A 19809-nucleotide genomic window follows, 5' to 3' on the forward strand; every position below is an offset into this window, starting at 1 on the left:
AACTGGATTGTCAGACATTCTGACCTCATATGGAATTTTCTCCTATGTTTTTCATCAATCATCTCTCAAAAGTAATTAATAATAACCTGAGACATTTAGGCTGTTGCAGTTGATGGCCTCCCATTTCTTGGGTTGTCCTGAGTGCTTACCCAACTTTCATGGAAATGAGCAGACCACCAGGATACTGTGCTCCGATTCAGTTCTCTATTCCCACACACCTCTCTCAATTCACTGTGAATTTCTTTTGGGTTCTTTCTATGCAGGGATTCAATTTTGATGTAGGAATTCTGGTCACTACATGTAATCCAATATGACTCAGTTTAAGCTTCCATTTTAAAACTGAGTCACTCATGACACAGCCACGCGAACCAGAAAACACATGCAAGGCCATACACCTAAAGTCTCCCTCACAACCGACATGAATTTCAACTTTATCATGCCACCATAATGGTCATGCATATGCAGTGTGCAGGACTTTTGAAATGACCGTTATTGGAATGAGAGGGCACGCATTTTCACTGTAGAAGAATTGCTGCATTTTGCACCAAGCAAATTGTAACTCCTTCACTCCTCCACCAGGATACTGTGCTCCGATTCAGTTCTCTATTCCCACACACCTCTCTCAATTCACTGTGAATTTCTTTTGGGTTCTTTCTATGCAGGGATTCAATTTTGATGTAGGAATTCTGGTCACTACATGTAATCCAATATGACTCAGTTTAAGCTTCCATTTTAAAACTGAGTCACTCATGACACAGCCACGCGAACCAGAAAACACATGCAAGGCCATACACCTAAAGTCTCCCTCACAACCGAAATGAATTTCAACTTGATCATGCCACCATAATGGTCATGCATATGCAGTGTGCAGGACTTTTGAAATGACCATTATTGGAATGAGAGGGCACGCATTTTCACTGTAGAAGAATTGCTGCATTTTGCACCAAGCAAATTGTAACTCCTTCACTCCTCTTCCTGCCATCCAAGAGCAAGTATGGGCTCCCTGTAACAGTGTGTCATCCCGCACCGTCAGTCAGAGGCTATGCATAGGTTCCAATAATGAAATGTTGACAAACTGGCAGCATGTTTCAGAAGAGAACTTTCAAGTTATGACAATGCTTTCTTTTGAAAAACTTTTCAATGGTGTGTGGTTCCCGAGCTGTCGTTACTTTAATCAATTAGATTTCTTTTTTATTAAAATTTGTGCCATGGCCAGGACTTGAACCCAGGTCTCCTGCTTAGCAGGCAGATTGTTAGCCGTTATAACATCATAGCAGCATTAGTAACACAGCTGCATGGGCTACCCTAGCCCAGTGCCCTCCCTAATACAAACTTCAATTCATGCATTCAGCCTATTTCCCCTTTCTGAAATCATCAAATGCGGGTTCAAGTCATGGTCGTGGCACAAATTTTCATTCATTTCTCTAGCTTTTGTCATTATCGTAAATAACGGTGAGACTCTTATGTCTCAAGGAAAATATTTAATTATATGAGATCAATTTTAAAAAATGGGATCGAGAGAGAGAGAGAGAGAGAGAGAGAGAGAGAGAGAGAGAGAGAGAGAGAGAGATATGTGGTACTTAAAAAATAAGCAATCAGAAACTAATACAATGACTGGCAAAAGATAACATCAAAACTAGCCAATAACAGTACCAAAACTGACAAAAAATGGCACCAGAAATGTCAAAAAGTATTACCAAACTTCTCAAAAAATAATGACAACATTGGTAAAAAAAAAGCACTAATAAAGGCAAAAATAACCTTGAAATTGGCAAAGTTAGCATTTAAAATGACAAAAATAGCACCAACTATGCAAAATAACAATACCAAAATTTGAAAAATTAATGCTGAAATTGCTAAATATTAACACCAAAACTGGCCATAAAATAAAATTATTTTTCTCACCCCTTTTGTGTTCTATCATATTCCTTTCCCCCATTTCAGTCCAGAACTGCCTAATGCTCCATCTATAACCCTCCTTAATCTGAAACATTTTTACAATTTCTTCAGTTTTAATCTGCAGTTCATAACCAATAAATTATGTCCTGAGTTCACATATGCCCCTGGAAATGTCTTACAATTTAAAATCTGGTTTCAAAATCTTTGCTTGTCATGACATAATCAGTCTGAAACCTTCCAGTGTCTCTAAGTCTCCTCAACGTATACAGTGTTCTTACGTGATCCTTAAACCAACACACAACCATACACCAGACAATATAAATTTTCCCTGAAACATGCCATGCAGGAAATAAGTAAAAGAAAATTGTGAGTGCCAATAGCAAATATTTTCTATAAGAAACAAAATCATTGTTTCTGCAGTTGCAGGTTTTCATCAACCATTTCTAATCGATAAAATAAAACAATCAATTTTGAACAAAGGAAAATCCAGTATAGAATAATGACAGTATTAGGGAAAGAGTAGATGGCTATTCACGCTATGGAGGAGATGCTGAGTCACAGACAGGCACAACAAAAAGACTGCTATACATTTAAGCTTTCACCCAAAATACATTCTTCTAAAGTAGTAAACACACACATCATTCACACAAGTACAACTTGCACACACAACCACTCTTTCTGGCCACTGAAGTTGAACTGTGTACAGCAACTGCACATGGTGGGAGGAGCAATCAGTGGGTTGTGGGTGTAAAGAGAAGCCTGGGGTGGGGAAGTGGAGGGATAGGAGGGTAGTGGTGGGGGAAGGTAGTGATGCAGGCAGGTGCTTGCAGGGGTGCGGTGGGACAGGACAGGGCTGCTAGGCGCAATTGGGAATTTTGAGGGAGGGGGGAGGGAAAAGGAGAGAAGTATACAACGGGAAAGAGACTAGTGAGTGTATTGGTGCAATAGAAGGGTGTGTAGTACTGGAGTGGGAGCAGCGAAGGGGATAGGTAGGTAAAGTCATCCATGAAAACTGACAAGCTGTCTGTCCACATGAATGCCTCTGACAAACTGTGTCCAACAGATTGCTGGACTACCCAGTTGCTGAACATGCTGCCCAGCACAATGTGCTTCACTTCAATAACTGCTTCACAGCATGTGCCATATGGATCCTTGCTACCAACACCATTTTTTCTGAATTGTGCAGGTGGGAACTCTCCCTGCACAATCTCCTATGTTCCCATAACCCCTCTGGCCTCAACATTTGCCAATCCCTGTCCTTCACTACCTATCCCCTTCCCTGCTACCACTCCAGCACTACAGAACCTTCTACTCCACCAATGAACCCAATAGCCTTTTCTCCTCCTCTTCTTCTCTCCTTTCCCTCTCTCCTTTCCCACCCGCTCTCAAAACTCCTCACAGCACATGACAGCCACATCCTGTCTTCACCATGCCCCTGCATGCTCAACAAGCAGCACTACACCTTGCCTCACCCATACCCTGCTGTTGCACTCTCAGTTCAAACAGAATGTGCAAAAGTTAGTAGAGATTCATGGAACTTTGAAAAGATCAATGTGCAAAGCATACAACTACCACCATCATACTTTAGATATGCCCGAGAAAATACTGGTCCTACGTAAAATCACTTCAGCCAGTCATTCTTGACCAATCCAGTGCGGCAGTAGGATATAACAAAAGGAAAACAAGTGCGGCAGTAGGATATAACAAAAGGAAAACAAAAGTTTTAAATTTCATGTTTAAGAAATTATTCATACAGCAGAATCATACAAGCATATCTTCATTTGACCATCACACAGACTCTTATATGGACGATGTAGTAACACGCATCCCTAGCACAGAGAAACAATTGAAAGAGCTGAAAACGAGCAAGTCATCAAGTTCAAAAGAAATTCCAATTTAGTTTTACAAAGAGTACCAGGTCCAAAAAGAATCCCAATTTGATTTATGAAGAGTACTCTACAGCATTGGCCCCTTGCTTAGTTTACATTTATCATGAATCTCTCACCCAGTGCAAAGTTCCAAGTGACTGGAAGAAAGTGTAGGTGACTCCTATATATAAAAAGGGTAAAAGAATATCATGGACCAATATCCTTAACAACAGTTTGCTGTGGAATTCTTGAACATATTCTGAGTTCAAATATAATAAAATTCCTTGAGACCCAAAAGATTCTGTCCCCAAATCAGCAACAGTTATAGGAAGCACCACTTGTGCGAAACTCAGCTTGCCCTTTTCTCACATGAAATACTGCGAATAAGGGCAAGATCAGATTTCATATTTCTAGATTTCTGGAAAGCATTTCACATGGTGCCCCACTGAAGACCATTAATAGTGGTACAAGCTATGGAATAAGTCCCCAGATACATGAGTGCTCATAGACCTCTTACGCAATAAAATTTAGTATATTGTCCTCAACAGTAAGTGTCCTACAGAGACAAGTATATCATCAGGAGTGTCCCAGGAATGAGTAATGGGACTGCTATTACTCTCTACATACGTAACTGATCTGACAGACATGATTAGCAGCAATCTGGATTCTTTGCTGGTGATGCTGTGGTTTACAATAAGGTGTTGAAGCTGAGTGACTGTAGGAGGATACAAGAAGACTTAGACAAAAATTGTAGTTGGTGTGATGAATGGTAGCTAGCTCTAAATGCAGAAAAATGTATGTTAATGCATACGAGCAGGAAAAACAGACTTGTAATGTTCGAATACAGTATTAGTAGCGTCCTGTCATGTCATTTAAATATCTGGGCATAATCTTGCAAAGAGATATGAAATGGAACAAGCTTATGAGGATTGTGGTACAGAAGGCGAATGGCTGACTTTAGTTTATTGGGGGAGTTTTGGGAAAGTGTGCTTCATCTTTAAAGGAAACCACATCTAGGACTCTAATGCAACCTACTAATGAGTACTGCTTGCAAGTTTGGGAACTGCACCAAGTCAGATTACAGGAAAACGTTGAAACAATTCAGAGGTGGGCTGCTGTGTTTGTTACCAATAGATTCGAGCAACACGCAAGTGTTCTGGAGTTGCTATGGGAACTCAAATGGGAATCTCTGGAGGGAAGGCAACTTTTTTAAGACCACTATTGAGAGAAAATTTAGAGAACCGATATTCAAAGATGATTGTAAAACAATCCCACTGCCACAAACATACATTTTGTGTAAGAATCATGAATGTAACATTAGAAATTAGGGCTCAGATGGAAGTACATAGACAGTCATTTTTACCTTGCACTATTGTGACTGGAACAGAAAAGGAAATGACTAGTAGTGATACAGGATACCATCCACCACACATTGCATAGTGGCTTTCAGAGTATGTAAATAGATCCCTCTGCTTCAACACTCCATGCCTCCTCCTTACCCCCCACCACCCATCCCAGACTAATCTCCCATTAGGTGTAGTTACACATATTCCAGCCTCAGTGGCCAGAGAAAGTGGTCATGTGTCTGTGTGTTGTGCTTGTGTGAATCTACATCTACGTATACTCCACAAGCCACCATATAGTGTGTGGTGAATGGTACCCTGTGCCACTACTAGACATTTCCTTTCCCGTTCCACTCGAAAATAGAGTGAAGGAAAAACAACTGTCTATATACCTCCATATGAGCCCTAATTTCTCATATGTTATCTTCATGGTCCTTAGCACACTGTATGGTGGTGACCTTCCATCCAGGGATTCCCGTTTGGGTTTCTGGAGTATTCCCATACTTAGTGTTGTTCGAATCTACCGGTAACAAATCTAGCAGCCCACCTCTGAACTGCTTCAATGTTCTCCTTCAGTTCTACCTGGTGCAAGAACTGGTTACTGATTGCACCAGTATCCTATATTCAGTCTCCTTTACAGATGAACCACACTTTCCTAAAATTCTCTCAATAAACTTCCTAAGTCAACCATTCGCTTTCCCTATGACAGTCCTCACATACTCGTTTCATATCATACCACTTTGCAGTGTTATGTTCACATATTTAAACGATGTGACTGTGTCAAGCAGTACACTACTAATGCTGTATTCTGACACTACAGGTTTGTTTTACCTACTCATGTGCATTAACTTACATTTCCCACATTCAGACCTAGCTGCCATTCATCACACCAACTGGAAATTTTGTCTAGGTCATCCTGTATCTTCCTACAGTCACTAAACTTTGACACCTCACCATACACCATGGCATCTTCAACAACCAACCACAGACTGCTGACCACTGCATCTGCCAATCATTTATATAAAGAGAACAACAGCGGTCCTATCACATTTGCCTGGGGCACTCCTGACGATGCCCTTGTCTCTTACGAACAGTCGCCATTGAGAACAACATACTTGGCTCAATTACTTAAGAAATCTTCGAGCTACTCACACATCTGTGAACTTATTCCATATGCCTGTACCTTCGTTAACAGCCTGCAATGAGGCACTGTATCAAATGCTTTCTGGGAATCTAGAAATATGGGACCTGCCTGTTGGCCTTCATACATAGTTCACATTATATCATGTGAGTACAGGACAAGCAGAGTTTCACACATGTGATGCTTTCAAAAACCATGGTATTTTTTGGACATAAGCTTCTCATTCTGAAGAAAATTTATTATATCCAGACTGAGAATATGTTCAAGGATTCTGCAGCAAACCGAAGTTATGGATATTGTCTATAATGTTGCGGGTTCGGTCTTTTACCCTTCTTATATACAGGAGGTGCCTGCACTTTTTTCAGGTTGCAAGGCACTTTGTGCTGGGTGATAAATGTTAGCTAGGTAAGAGGACAATGCCATAGAGTACCCTTTGTAGAAACAAACTGGGATTCCATCCATATCAGATGAGTTGTTTGCTTTCAAATCTTTGAGTTGTTTCTCTACATCAGCGATGCTTATTACTGTCATCCATACAGAAGTCTGTTCGATGGTCAAATGACAGTACTGGACATTCTCCTGTGTAAATGATGTCTTGAATGTGAAATTTAAAAATTCCGTTTTCGTTTTGCTACCTCCAACTGCCACACCAGCCTGGTTAACAAGGGACTGAGTGGAAGCCTCAGACCAGAATTTTATCAGGTTTTCTCACAGATCTTTGGCTAAGGTATCATGGTGGTGGTTGTTGTATGCTTCGCGCATCAATCTTTTCACAGACACAAACCTTTGCTTGTCTTCATTTATACGTCCTCTTTTGAACTGTGAGTGCAATAGCCTCTGCTTCCTCAGCAACTTCCGAATTTCATTATTAAACCATGGTGGGTCTTTTTCATCCTTTATCCACTCACTACGCACATAACTCTCCACACCGTGATTTACAATCTGCTTAAACTTTGCCCATAACCCCTCTATGTCCACCTTACTAGAACTAAGTGAAATGTTAACAACAGCTTATCTGCTCTATCTGGCAGAAACACTCTCTTAGCCTTCTCGCCTGATTTATTAACTTTAGTAACCATAGTTACTATTATGACATCATGATCGTTAATCCCTGTTTCTATACTGACACTGTTGATAAGATTTGGCCTATTTGCAGCTACATGTCTTAAGATATTTCCATTGCATGGGGGCTGTTGAGCAAGCTGCTCAAGACAGTTTTCAGGAAACATGTTCAAAAGTACTTCGCACAACTGTCTATCTGCATCCCCACAATGACTCCATAAACATCCCAATGAATACTTGGTAGGTTAAAGTTGCCTCCAATTCGTATTGCATGATCTGGGTACTTATGTGCTACTGACATCAGACTTTCTTTGAATGACTCTAGAACTGTGACAGGAGATTGGGTGGCCAGTAAAAAATTCAACAAGTAAACTCACCTAGACCTGTTATAGGCGACCACAGAACTTCACTGTCTCATTCAACTTCAACCTCAATGGAGACAATATTTTTGGCAGCTGCAATGAATATTCCCCCTCCTATGGCCTCTAATCTGTCTTTCCGATATATGAGGTGTGGTTTAAAAGTTTTAAGAATGGATCCGCTACTGCTTACTGGTCTGACGGGCAGGAATATGGAGGGTGGGGAGTGAGTCATTGCATTGTTCTTGAACGCCGTCTGACAGGAAACTGCCAGGATACTGGCAAAGTTTCGTTATCACAGTGTAAATGCATACAGATTGTGGAAAAGTGTGTGAAGTGATGTACCAACTGGCCAGCAAAATGGAAGCAGACAGATGGACACTAACAGAAAAAAGCTGCCCATATTGACATAACCCAACACCCAGCATTATGCTAGAAACAGACACGTAACTTTCAAAAAACCATCTGAAGATGAACCTGAAAAGATTTGAAAACCAGTTCATTGAATAATATATAACTACTCAAAAAAGTGACTGGCTGCAGTTTTATGTACTTGACGTACCGCAAAGTTGAATGTGATGATTACCCTCGGCAAATCAGTCGAAATAGCACAGATTATCAGTATTGGTGTACATGCTTGTTGCTGATAATTTCTGTCTTCTGCTTATGCGAAACTCATACCTGTTTCTGTGACCTTATCCCTCAACAAGAGGAGGACAAATTTGTGTTCCTCAGGTACCACTTAGAATCATAAATTTTTCTGCATTGTGTACTTCTACATCTCATCATAATTATGTGTTTGCAGCCATCTTATAACTTATACTGAGCCAATCCAACGCTAATCACCTTCTAGTAGTTCACTAACGCTGAAATTAAGCAATACACTAAACCAACTTGTGGAATTTTACAATCATGAGAGCTCTAGATCTGTTAATTTTTTAATCACTCATGTATATGTTCTTCAGAGTATTGAGTTTCTGCTACTCACTTTGTTACAAGGTCTCCGGAGCCTTCAAATTTTGGAATCAGTTTTTCAAAGAGAGCGGTTGCTGCCAATGGTGACTCTGTGAGGTATACCATCCAAGCATGGCACGTTACCCAGTCTACAGCAGCATCAGGCAACAATATTTCACTCCCGTCTGTATCCCCAGATGGAGAATCATTCAGCAACTCAGCACCAATATGGACGAACTTGGAAGCAGTTTCTGTAATTCTGAAAAATATTGCGTCTGAAAGCCTACGTTGAGAAATGGTTTATGTGTAACATGCTTCAATTTCTTTATTAAATCACAACCTTGTTCAGTAATATATACAAGTGTCCTACATAACAAAACAGAAGTAACATAATATCACCACATTTTGTCTTTGTAAATGAGAGTCTGATATTTACAAAAGGCACATTCTGTGTTCTACAGATCTAATTTCATGGAAGATAAGTTCAAAAACCTGGACAATGTTCCAACTGATGTTTTTATTTATTTCTGAGTATATTCCTCTGAATCTGATTGATGAGTAGTTTCAAAGAGAAATAAGAAAATAATAAAGAGTGCAATACAAACAATGCATTTCAAGACTGGCAAGCTAAACTGCAAGTGCAATGTGTACTCATCCACAGCTTGCAAATGTGTACAACTCTTGTGTATGTAAATTAAAACAGCAAGATAATTATATTCACTATTTTCCATATTTGTATGTTTTTTGCACATAAATATTTCAATATTTAATCAGATCACAAATTTCCCTTTATTTTACAAACTGCATTTGCAGCATTGTATATGACTTCCAATATTTATAATTCTATTACCATGTTCCATACACTTTTGAGTATAAAATACAGTTACTGAAATCTGCTAAATGAATAGTGTTAAACAAAGTTCGAAACTTGTCCTGGTAAGTATTCTTAGAGAATATGAATTAACTATCACATGTTGTACACTAACCCCTGACAGTGATTGTTCATGTGTGATAATACCACGAAATATCCCATAATGATAAGCCAAATGGTAACCTCTCATTCCCTACAGACTTCCATTTATTCCACAGGCTCACAATGACCCAGTTGGGTGACAATTCAAAAAAGTGAGGATCTTATATATTTCGTAAATTTTGTTTAATAATGAAATTTTATGAGAAAAATTAAGCAATAAGTGTAATTATGCTTTGGTGAGCATTCAACACCAAATAACCAGACATAGAAAATAGAAACTGGTTGTTACAATTTACACAAGTTTCATCTTCGTTAAAGGTTTGAATTACAATGTTCGCAGCCAGTCATAGTCACGTGGTAGCAAATATTTTATCAAGTGCACATACTGGCACATAGGTGATGACATTTCACTTCTTACAAACATTCAGATATTTCCAATAATGGTGTCCTTGAAAATCATCAAATACACTAAGCTATTTGCAGCTACACTAAGCTATTTGCAGTTACTGATTACCTGCTGTCTTGTACCATTCCACTCAGCATCTATATTTACAATGCAGTATACACCCACTAAAATTAAATAGTTGAACATAATGAGCAGCTTTTGTTTTAACTCTGTTATTTCTCCAACATGCAGTATTTCCACAATTTATTCTTATTACGCTCATTTCTGAGAACGATGTTTGTTCCCATCAGTGCCTTCTGATTGATGTCATTTTGCCCACCCTTTAACTTACATACTGATGACAGGTAATGATTTGTGCACCATAATTTGACTATTGTCTGTAAAAATCCACAATCAATTCTTACACACAGTTCTTATTTTCTTCCCCATGGAATGGATTTTCCTTCATTTACATATATTTCTTAGACATTTTTTGTTCCCTGTTATGTTAAAGGTAACTTTTAAAGTTCCAGCAAATTAATATTCACTGTGTGCTCCAGATATCTTTACATGCATCAGCCTTGCTACAGTAGAGCTTATCTAGCAGCCAATAAGTAGACAATCGCTGTTTCTCTCAGCTTCAGAAAGAAACTTTCATCTCTGTTTATTAGTTAAAGCTGCATGATTATACGCAGGACTAGAAAAGTGTCTCAAAGTAGCCTCATTTACTTTTTTCAATATCCTATCCAAGGCTAATAACATGGCTATCTCTTTGCATGGCACAAACAAATCATCCTATACTAGTGTCCACACTTTAGCTATTATCTATTCAGTGCCTGTAGAACCAGGCTAACCTGAGTGGATGGGAAAGAGGGAGAGGGCATGGCTACTCCTCCTTAAAGATGAAGTTGTGCTCTTCAGTCTGAAAACTGGTTTGATGCAGCTCCCCATCCTAAAACATCCTGTGCAAGCCTCTTCTTCTCTGCATAACTTTTGCAACCTAAATCCACTTGAACCTGCATACTGAAGTCAAGTCTTGGTCTCACTCTACAATTTCTACCTCTCACACTTCACACTACCTCTCACACTTCAGTAGCACAATATTTCAAATGCACCTCTTCTATTTTTGTCTATACTATTCACTGTCCACATTTCATTTCAATGTAAGGCTACAATCCAGCAAATAATTTCAGAAAAGATATCCTAATACTTACACCTGTATTATTACACGCTAACAAATTCTTTTTCAGAAATCAAACAATGGAAAATCCAGGATGGCATTTAACAACATTAGAGAAGGAAAGTTGCTACTCAGCATATAGTGAAGATGCTGAGCCACAATAGGCACAACAAAAAATTTGCACAATTATAGCTTTCAGTAATTAAGGTCTTTGTCAGCAATAGACACACATACACACATATACACTCACACAAATGCAACCTGCACACACGTCTGCAGTTCAGACATCTGAAACCACATTGCGAGCAACAGCACCAGTGCATGATGGGAGTGGCGACTGGGTGGGGAAAGGGAGGGATAGTATGGTGGGGGTGGCGGACAGTGAAGTGCTGCAGTTTAGACGGAGGGCAGGAGAGAACGTGTGTGTGTGTGTGTGTGTGTGTGTGTGTGTGTGTGTGTGTGTGTGTGTGTGTGTGTGTGTGTGTGTGTGGTGGGGGGGGGGGGGGGTAGGAGGGGGGGGGGGGAGGGCGAGGTGTAAGTAGCAGAAAGGAGAAAAATAAAAATAAAAAGAAATTAAAAGACTGGGTGTGGCAGGAAAATGATGGCTGTGTAGTACTAGAGTGGGAACAGGGAGGTGGCTGGATGTGTGAGGACAGTGACTAACGAAAGTTGAGGCCAGGAGGGTTATGGGAACATAGGATGTGTTGCAGGAAAAGTTCCCACGTGTGCAATTCAGAAAAGCTAGTGTTCGTGGGAAGGACCCATATGGCACAGGCTGTGAAGCAGTCATTGAGATGAGGGATATCATGTTTGGCAGCGTGTTCAGCAACGGGGTTGTCCATTTACAAACTAATCACTTTCCCTGCATCAGTTCCCATATTTTTCCGTGTTATCTCCCGCACCTTTCCAGTGCCACAGAATCTTGTATCTCTACCTATGAACCCTTCCCCAGCCCCCACACTTCCTACGTTCTATCCCTGTTTGCACCCACTAAATCCACCTCATCCAGCCACTTTGCCGTCCCCCTTCTTCACGCTAATCTGCTCTCAAACCTGCTACCCACAGTAACAAACACATATTTATTAATTATTAGTTATTCTCTACTTTGAGCCTTGTGGCTTCTTACTAATTTTAGTGAGTTTTCATCTTCCGCTATCACCGTCTTCCTCAGATTTCATCTCGTTTTTTCCCCTTGTGCATCCATTTCGTCCTTTCCGTGATTTCTCACACGTATTTGGGTGTATTTTTGCGTAATTTTTCAGACGTAATTCTACTTTTTTTACATAATTTTTCGCATTTTTTGCACCACCATGGATCCTTACTCTTGCCATCTGAGTCAATACAGAAAAATTTCCTTATCCCTAGTCAGATCCCAGTTCCACATACTGTTCCTGTGTTGTTGCTTGTCTCATGAAACCACCACTAATGGCCTTACCACCAAATTACCCATCTCGGGTTGCCACCCCTCCTTCCACAATGACCTCCACCTGTTCAGATTCCGCCAATCCTTAGCCCTCACCAACATAGTCCTGCAAAACCATATCAACCAAGCCCAATCCTCCTTGCAGTAACTTCTCTCCATTTGCAAAATTCTCCTGCTATGTAATCCAAAATTCCTGGAACCCATAACACACATTGAAATTCTTGCCCTGCAGGAACTTGAGCAACATGCAAAACGCCACCTCAAAAAGCTCTCCATCCTGCTCACTTCCTATTCCCGCCTTGGAGTACCAGTACCTACAACAACCTCCAAACCTCTCCCATCGCCCCTCATAGCTAACAAACCCTGTCTCACAGACCTACTACACTTAACCCACCCTCCAAAACTCCCTCCCACCACCACAGAACCTGGAACCTAAACAGACCCACAACACAGTCATGAACCTTTCCTCCAGAAGCATTAGTCCCACAGAAATATCAGTCTTTTCCAAAGGCCTCACCTTTTGCCCCACTCCCAAATTCAATCACGCAGGACTTGTTAAAGACCTGCTCTCCTTCTCCCAGTCCCTACAGTGGAAACACTTTTTCATCACCAATCAGACTCAACCAAAGACCAATACTGAACCTTGCCTAACTCAGTTCACTCCTCTATCCTACCGTGATCCACCCCCGCTGCCTCCAAACCACCCCCTTAACTTTCCAGAATTTCTTAACCTCGAACCTTGCCTCACCATCATTCCCCAAACCCTTAACAGGCAAACTAACCTTACATCTGCAGAAAGAACCACAGTCCACCATCTAAAAACTGATTCTGACCTTATAATCCTACCAGCAGACAAAGGCTCCACCACCGTTGTTTTGAACTGTAAGGATTACCTTGCGGAAGGACTCTGTCAGCTGTCAGATACTTCCACCGACAAACCTTGCCACACTGACTCCATTCCAGTAATCCAGCAGGATCTCCAGTCACTACTCAAATCCTTAGGCCCATCCCAGAACCTCTCTCCAGAGTCCATCTCTCTACTTATCCCTACCAACCCCCACACTCCCACCTTCTACATGCTTCCTAAAATCCATAAACCCAACCACCCAGGACAATCCATTGTGGCCGGTTACTGTGCCCCCACTGACAGTATCTCTGCTCTCGCACACCAATACCTTCAACCTATTACCCAGAACCTATACTCCTAAACAAAAGATACCAATCATTTCCTCCACCGACTCTCCACAGTTCCTGTCCCTTTACCACACGGTGCCCTGCTCGTCACTATTGATGCCACCTCTCTGTACATTAACATTCCTAACGCCCATGGCCTTACTGCTACTGAACACTACCTTTACAGATGCCCTATGGATTCCAAACCAACAACATCTTTCCTAATCACCATGACCAACCATATCCTCACCCACACTTACTTCTCCTTTGAAGACATTATCTACAAACAAATCCAGGGTACGGCTATGGGCACCTGCAAGGTACCATCCTATGCCAACCTATTTGTGGGCCATCTAAAGGAATCCTTCCTAAAAACCCAGAATCCTAAACCCGTCACCTGGTTCAGATTCATTGATGACATCTTTGCTACCTGGATTGAAGGTGAGGACACCCTATCCACATTCCTCCAGAACCTCAACAATTTCTCCTCTGTTGCTTCACCTGGTGCTACTCAACCCATCATTCCTAGATGTTGATCTCCACCTCAGAGAGGGTTACATCAGCAGCATATTCCATATGGATCCTTCCCACCAACACTAGCTTTTCTGAATTGCACAGGTGGGAACTTTCCTGCAACACATCCTGCATTCCCATAACCCTCCTGGACTCAACCTTCGTTAGTCACTGTCCTCACACATCCAGCCTCCTCCCTGTTCCCACTCTAGTACTACACAGCCATCATTTCACCGCCACACCCAGTCTTTTAATTACTTTTCTTTTTATTTCTCACCTTTGTAATACTTATCCTCCCCCCCCCCCCCCACCTTCTCTCCTGCCCTCCGTCTAAACTGCAACACTTCACTGTCTGCCACCCGCACCCTCCCTCTCCCTGGCCCAGCCTCCTCCTTACCCCCACCCAGTCGCCAATCCCATCATGCACTGCTGCTGCTGCTCACAGTGTGGTTTCAGTTGTCTGAGACTGCAGACGTGTGTTGTGCAAGTTGCGTTTGCAAGAGAGAGAGAGAGAGAGAGAGAGAGAGAGCGGGGGGGGGGGGGGGGGGGGGGGGTGGGGGGGGGGGGAGTGCGACAAAGGCCTTAATGGCCAAAGGCTATAATTGTGCGAATCTTTTTCAGAAACGGTTTTATAGCTATTGCCAGTATACATTTTATATCCTTTCTACTTCAACCATTGTTAGTTATCATGCTACCCAAATAGCTAGGGGACTGTGTTGTATCTAGAGGATAAGGTACTTAGGAACGTGATATATTTTGGTTGGTACTTCTCGTTCAGTGACTGATTTTAGAATCATGTGAAGAAATGCGCTTTAGAGATCACCATAAGTTGTTCCTGGCATAATCTACAGTGTCTGTTGTTAGACATGATACTGTGTTTTCTGCAGCATTTGAAAATATTTTGCATTCTATACATTTCAGTCCTAAGATAATATATCAAAGCTATTTCAAATATTTATGTAATTCTTCATTTGCGGAATTTTGTAGGGAGTAATATGCTATATATTTTTTAGAACTGTTTATACAATATGTAGACAGTTAAGCTTCATCTGTCAAGCACAATCTTGTACCTGGAAATAGAAGAATGTCTATTACTATTGAACATGTGATACTTGCAAATGCACTGAGTTTCATGAGTGTCTTAACAATTTTACCCGTTTTGAGTATGGAAATTTGAGTTACGTTTCCATCAGATTCTAACAGACAGATGATTAACCTCAGTACTGGCAAGATTTTCCTGACTGCAATGCTTTAAATTTGAACAGAATATTTGTTCCTTCGCACTAGACCATCTGTCATGCACAGTCTTGTACCTGTAAATGACCTAGTAGATAGTGTCCGAAGTTGCATGTGGGTTTTCGTGGATGATGCTGTAGTATACAGAGAAGTTGCAGCAATAGAAAATTGCAGTGAAATGCAGGAAAATCTGCAGCGGATAGGCACTTGCTGCAGGGAGTGGCAACTGACACTTAACATAGACAAATGTAATGTATTGCGAATACATAGAAAGAAGGATCCTTTATTGTATGATAATACGACAGCAGAACAAGCACTGGTAGCAGTTACTTCTATAAATATTTGGGAGTATACGTACGGAACAATTTGAAGTGGAATGATTACATAAAATTAATTGTTGGTGAGGCGAGTGCCAGGTTGAGATTCATTGGGAGAGTCCTTAGAAAATGTAGTCCATCAACAAAGGAGGTGGCGTTTCTGGATGAGGTATCGAATATATTGCTTCCCCCTACTTATACCTCCCGAGGAGATCATGAATGTAAAATTAGAGTGATTGGAGCGCAGACGGAGGCTTTCCAGCAGTCGTTCTTCCCGCGAACCATATGCGACTGGAACAGGAAAGAGAGGTAATGACAGTGACACATAAAGTGCCCTCCGCCACATGCCATTTGGTGGCTTGCGGAGTATAAATGTAGATGGAAAAGCCTTAAATTTCCAGAGTAAAAGAGATGAAATTTTGGAAAGTGTACAGAGGTACACTACTCTAGTGTCGCATTTTCTAATCTAATTCCCTCAGCACTGTCTGATTTAATATGAGTACATTCTATTACCACTGGTTTTACTTTTGTTGGGGTTCATCTTAAAGTAACTTTTCATGATACTATCAACCCATTTCAGCTGATGTTGGAAGTCCTTTGCTGTCTCTGAGAGAATGACAATGTCATTAACAAACCCTGATGCTTCCACTACTTCCTAAACTTCAGTTCCCCTATCAAATTTCTCATGATTTCCACTTCTGCAATATACTACAACCCTGTCTCACTTGTTTCACATCTGCTGCTTCTCTTTTATGTCCACTTATTCTTGTCACTGCTGTCTGGTTCATTATACACATTGTTTTCTTGTTAATCATTAGCAGCTACACTGGATGATTCACTTAAATTGTCCACCTCAGATATTTCCTGAACCATTTAAGTTACAATAATTCTGTTTTTGCAATATGCACTGTCAGAGAGTCATCAGTAGATTATGTATAGTCCCTTCATAGCTACATTAATTAGAGACATATCAGTATCAACTTCACTTTTCAAAACGAACTATTTAGTAATTCCTGCAGCCAGTATCATAGTTCTAGAAGAGATAAATTCAAGGGTGTTTCACTCATGAAAATCCGATTAGTGATAACTCAGAATTTATCTGTTTTGAACACGCAAGCAATTGCTGTTTTTCAGCAGTTCGTGTTTTATATAGAACTGTTGCATTGGGCTAATGGGCACTCAAACTTGACAAAGCTAAGGGTGCCTACCAAAAAAAATTAGCAGAGAAAAGTTTAATTTAAAACTGGTACTAACTACACTGGGTTACATGTTGTCAGATGACACATTAACTGGAAGACAAAGAATGTGGCATCCAGAGACAATTCTCCAGTTACGTAAGTAGCAGTTCTGCTCTCGTTTCTACCAGAGTCTAAAAGAAAGATGCACACCAAAAATTGAATGGATTTGCAAAACAAGGAATTGAGGTATAAATATTGTAAAATAATAACTTCATATCATAATTTAATGTCAATGTACACGTTTATATGCAAAATAACATCAGTAACAGCAGCAAAAAGAAAATCACAAAATTATGTCATCATAAAAACTTTCTTAAAACTCCATTTATGTCATCAAGTGTTTGAAATTCCCACTGCGTACTGCAACAATTGTTTGCTGCTGCTGGGACAAGTCTCCCGACCAGATTAACACGATTCCTTCAAAACCATTGCACATGCTGCAACAATGTGATGTTTTAAATCATATTGAGTCACTGAACTCAAACAATGGAAAATCCAGGATGGAATGTGACAATACCAGAGAAGGAAAGTTGCTACTCACCATATAGCGGAGATGTTGAGTCGCGATAGGCACAATAAAAAGATTCACACACTCATAGCTTTCGGCCATTAAGGCCTTTGTCAGCAGTAGACATACATATACACACACATGCACACACACACTCACGCAAACACAACCTGCACACACGTCTGCAGTCTCAGAGTCACTGAACTTGTGGTTCACCTTTGAGTTCACCCCATAGGAAAAAAAGTTCAGATAATTACCAAATTTCCCACTCCAGAGCATGCTCACAGCAGAGCCAAAGAGCTCTGATGCATGTGCTCTGCAGAAGCACGTAGCATGGGCAATGTTTCAAGTACTCATTGTTGGGTTCTCTTCTACGTGATGAAGGACAACTCCTTCATATGACAGAGAGCAACATACCTGTAGAGTAACACAGTCTACCCTCCTAGTTGTGAGCATACCAGTTTCTTGCAGTCGTTGTTATAGTCTGATGAAAATGGAATCGACATCATATTACCCTCTGTGAACTAGAAGCCTGTAATAGGAATTATGAAACACCCTGTACAGCTATGAAGAGGGGCTGTATGTCGTTCAGTGAGGACTTTCTCACAATTCATCTGAGCAAAAACAGAATTACAAAACCTTAAACAGTTCCAAAAATATTTGAGATGAACAGCTTAGCTAAATCATCTCATGTATTGCTTACTGAAAACAGTATCACGTCAATTTCTACAGTAAATGGTAAATGAGTAATACACAGCAATTTTCGTGTGCCTACTTACTCCTGCAACACACAGAGAATGTACTTACCACTCTCAGCTCATGAGCCGCCCTTCCATCCTCCTCCAACCCCACTCTCCTCCCACCTCCCTTTCATATCGCATACTGTATGTTCCTATTGCAGCCAATGGTAATCAAATCATATGCTACACAGGCTGCACAGATAGTAAAATGTTTAAAGACACCTTAAAAAACACACACACACACACACACACACACACACACACACACACACACACACACACACACACTTACTTCACACCTTTATAAAGAAACAGTTTGTAATACAGCCCCACAGACTGTTTTGTGAAAATAAATTGAAGTCTAATTGCTAGAAATTCCATTCCTAGTTAAAAATATCAGGTGATTCCGCAATGAAGCTACAAACTTTCTGAGATAATGGGGAAGGGTAACAGTATCAATTAAAATTAAGGAAATGACTGAGTCGAAACTCTTAAGAGAAAATCATTCTGATACCTCTGACAGTGGATCACCTCTACTGCAAGCTTTTCCCTTTCCATATTTTGGGAGGAAGTAGTAGGGACCAAAAAAATACAAAATGTCCAGTACACACTGGCTCTAAAGTGCATATCTTACGAGCTATGAGCTCTTGTTTACCTTTGTTACTGTGAAACGTAACTCTTCTACTCAACAGGTGCTCTTAGCTCTTAAGATATACATTTTAGATCCCATGTTTAACTGACATACTTCTTTCTTTTGTCCATGCTACCTCCACCCAATATGTGGAAAGCAAAGAGCCTGCAGTAAACACAAGGTATCAAAATGATTTTTGCCTACACCTTTTGACTTGCTCAATTCTGAAACATGGTCCCTTACCTAAAATTGATACATTTATCATTCTTCAACTCAAATCCTAAGAGCTACAGTGACAATCCTAACAGATGAAACTCACACAGAATATATATACAGGGTATGCACAAAGACTTGCCCTGATAATAAAAATGTATAACAGAATAACCATTTGACATAATAAGTTACATTTGATGCCGTTACATACGTTAGTGTTACTAGGTCTTTTTTTTTTTTTAGACCACTTATGTTAGTAAACCTCGACATGTGCTCCCTTGGTAGCTGGGAGAATGTCAAGGCGGTAATCTTCCAGGTGTTTTGTAACATGTGTTCTGTCGTAGTACCCACAGCAGCTTGTACCTTAGCCTTCCGTTCGTCGACGTCAGCAACTGGTGTGATGAAGACTCTGTCCTTGATATAGCCCCAGAAAAAAAAGTCAAGGGGTGTGATGTCTGGAGAGCAGGGTGGCCAGGGTGTTGGACTGTTCCTTCCAACCCACTAATCCAGACATTACTAACCTCTCCAAACATTACGCCCCTTGACTTTTTTTTCTGGGGCTATATCAAGGACAGAGTCTTTGTCACACCAGTTGTTGACTTCGACGAACTGAAGGCTAGGATACAAGCTGCTGTGCATACTGTGACAGAATA

The 19809-nt window shown here is 40.7% G+C and overlaps 1 protein-coding gene across 1 annotated transcript in view; it reads right to left on the reverse strand.

Annotated features, from left to right (window-relative positions):
* Positions 1-19809, reverse strand: part of LOC126412412 (nuclear exosome regulator NRDE2) — a 160695-nt gene that overhangs the window by 23248 nt on the left and 117638 nt on the right. The window contains exon 12 of the mRNA XM_050081997.1: positions 8661-8885. Coding sequence (XP_049937954.1) covers positions 8661-8885 — 225 coding nt within the window. The remainder of the gene's footprint in view (positions 1-8660; positions 8886-19809) is intronic.

The sequence above is a fragment of the Schistocerca serialis genome, chromosome 7 (assembly GCF_023864345.2).
Source record: "Schistocerca serialis cubense isolate TAMUIC-IGC-003099 chromosome 7, iqSchSeri2.2, whole genome shotgun sequence".
NCBI lineage: Eukaryota > Metazoa > Arthropoda > Insecta > Orthoptera > Acrididae > Schistocerca > Schistocerca serialis.